Genomic DNA, 2468 nt, shown 5'->3' on the forward strand with positions numbered 1-2468 from the left:
ACCCACCCTCCCATCCTGGCTCTTTCCCCTGCCACCGCAGGAACTGTAAAACCTGCGCCCACACCTCCACCCTCACCTCTATCCAAGGCCCAAAGGAGCCTTCCCCATCCATCAAAGTTTTACCTGCACATCCACTAATATCATTTATTTTATCCGTTGCTCCCGATGCGGTCTCCTCTACATTGGGGAGACTGGGCGCCTCCTAGCAGAGCGCTTTAGGGAACATCTCCGAGACACCCGCACCAATCAACCAAATCGCCCCGTGGCTCAACATTTCAACTCCCCCTCCCACTCTACCGAGGATATGGAGGTGCTGGGCCTCCTCCACCGCCGCTCCCTCACCACCAGACGCCTGGAGGAAGAACGCCTCATCTTCCGCCTCGGAACACTTCAACCCCAGGGCATCAATATGGATTTCAACAGTTTCCTCATTTCCCCTTCCCCCACCCCATCCTAGTTTCTAACCTCCAGCAACACGATCCCCTGACTTGTCCGACCTGCCCAGCTCCTTTTTCACCTCTCCACTCCACCCTCTCCTCCCTGACCTATCACTTTCATCTCCTTCCCCACTGACCTATTGTACTCTATGCTACTCTGTCCCCACCTCCTCTAGCTTATCTCTCCACGCTTCAGTCTCTCTGCCTTTATACCTGATGAAGGGCTTTTGCCCGAAACGTCGATTTTGCCTGTCCTCGGATGCTGCCTGAATTGCTGTGCTCTTCCAGCACCACTGATCCAGAATTATATTGGGTATGGACTGGTTGGACAGAAGGATCTGTTTCTGTGCTATTTGACTGACCCGTGCAGTGAGGCAACTGTCCTGGTTTGATCTCAGTTCATTTTGAAAGCTTCGAAACGACAGCAGAAAGTGTCATTCAGAGCACTGTGCAATCAAACAACACCCTTGGTGTTTGGAAATGTGACTGTAAAATGAATCTATCCATGGAATTCAAAGATAGGACACTTCTATTCGGCGGAGATAGGTATTGCAAATGCTGGAGATTAGAGTGGTGCTTGCAAAGTCCAGCAGTTCAGGCAGCATCCGAGAAGCAGGAAAATCGATGTTTCAGGCAAAAGCCTTTTCTGATGAACTTTTCACGGTCCTTGTGCTACGGCTCAAACGGTGAACACCCATGAGGAAAGGCTTCACATTAGATCACACACACAGTGACAGTACAGTATCGAAAAAGGCAGGGACTGACATCGATATCAATTAAATGAAGGTAATTCAATCCGACAGATGGGAGTGTTTAACTCCTTTCACAGATGTTGTGAGTGGCTCTTAAAAGAGCCTTTGGTTTGTCAGATTCAAGAACACTCTCTTCACTTTTTAGCGGCGCCCCCAGCGGCGGATTTCTTGGGCAGCAGCACGGCCTGGATATTAGGCAGCACCCCGCCCTGAGCGATGGTCACCCCTCCCAGCAGCTTGTTGAGCTCCTCGTCGTTGCGCACGGCCAGCTGCAGGTGCCTGGGGATGATGCGGGTCTTCTTGTTGTCCCGGGCCGCGTTGCCGGCCAGCTCCAGGATTTCAGCCGTCAGATACTCCAGCACCGCAGCCAGATAGAACGGCGCTCCGGCACCCACGCGTTCAGCATAGTTACCCTTTCTCATGAGCCTGTGAACACGGCCCACCGGGAACTGCAGGCCAGCCCGAGACGACCGAGACTTCGCTTTGGAGCGAGCTTTCCCACTGCCCTTTCCTCCTCTTCCAGTCATGATCACAATCTCTCAAACACTTTCAGAGAGAATGGTGCACTCCGCCCACATTACGGTCTCTTATACCTTCGGGAGGAATGGTGGGGCGACCATTTCTGATTGGTCAGCCCCTCCTAATGTTGTTACAATCCTGAATCAAATCTGCTTCATTCCCCAATCCGGAGAGGAGGGCGGCAACGACAGGCGGCAAATCATCAACCGCTTTCTTTCCAATTTGAAAATCCCGCCAAATTCCAAGCAAAGGAGTATGTTTTCCCTGAAACCTGAAGTACAAAAAACTGAGTAAAGTTCAAAAAACATTAATATACATGATAATTTACTTTTAGTTTACAAATGTGTACTTCACACGGTCTTACTCTCCCTCATTTGCCAATCTGCATCTGTCCATTTCTGATCTTGAGAATGGGTTATTTTCTAAACCTTGAGAAGCTGAAACAAAACAGGCCAAACACTGCAGTCTGCAACCTGTCTTTTCTTTGCACATTTTAATACCACCCCGATATGCTGATGAAGCAGCATACAACATTCTTCCGGCTCAGCATCAAAGTCAAACACGTTTTTTAAGACAATCTTTTAAAGCTGTCCTCCCTTATCGCTCTCGATCAGATTCAGCAAAAGCTCCACGTTTCAGTCGGGTACTGTGTTGGTGTTCTCTCGGTTCACTTTGAAAGTCTCTCACAGCAGGGAGCTTTATTTTGCATTCCGAAAATTCGGCTCAAACTCGAGCATTGGAAATGTAAAGTAAATCATAA

General features: G+C 49.4%; 1 protein-coding gene across 1 annotated transcript; it reads right to left on the reverse strand.

The window, feature by feature from the left end:
- Positions 1 to 743: 743 nt before the first annotated feature.
- LOC122541880 (histone H2A-beta, sperm-like) lies at positions 744 to 1716 on the reverse strand. Its single transcript, XM_043679044.1, has one exon. The coding sequence runs from the start codon at positions 1714 to 1716 to the stop codon at positions 1324 to 1326; it is 393 nt and encodes a 130-aa protein (XP_043534979.1). The 3' UTR covers positions 744 to 1323.
- Between the last annotated feature and the right edge of the window lie 752 nt (positions 1717 to 2468).

Source organism: Chiloscyllium plagiosum, chromosome 38 (assembly GCF_004010195.1).
Source record: "Chiloscyllium plagiosum isolate BGI_BamShark_2017 chromosome 38, ASM401019v2, whole genome shotgun sequence".
NCBI lineage: Eukaryota > Metazoa > Chordata > Chondrichthyes > Orectolobiformes > Hemiscylliidae > Chiloscyllium > Chiloscyllium plagiosum.

Bases quoted from the DNA above. Each gene is read 5' to 3' on its own strand.
- LOC122541880 (XM_043679044.1), bottom strand. From the start codon at position 1,716: ATGACTGGAAGAGGAGGAAAGGGCAGTGGGAAAGCTCGCTCCAAAGCG.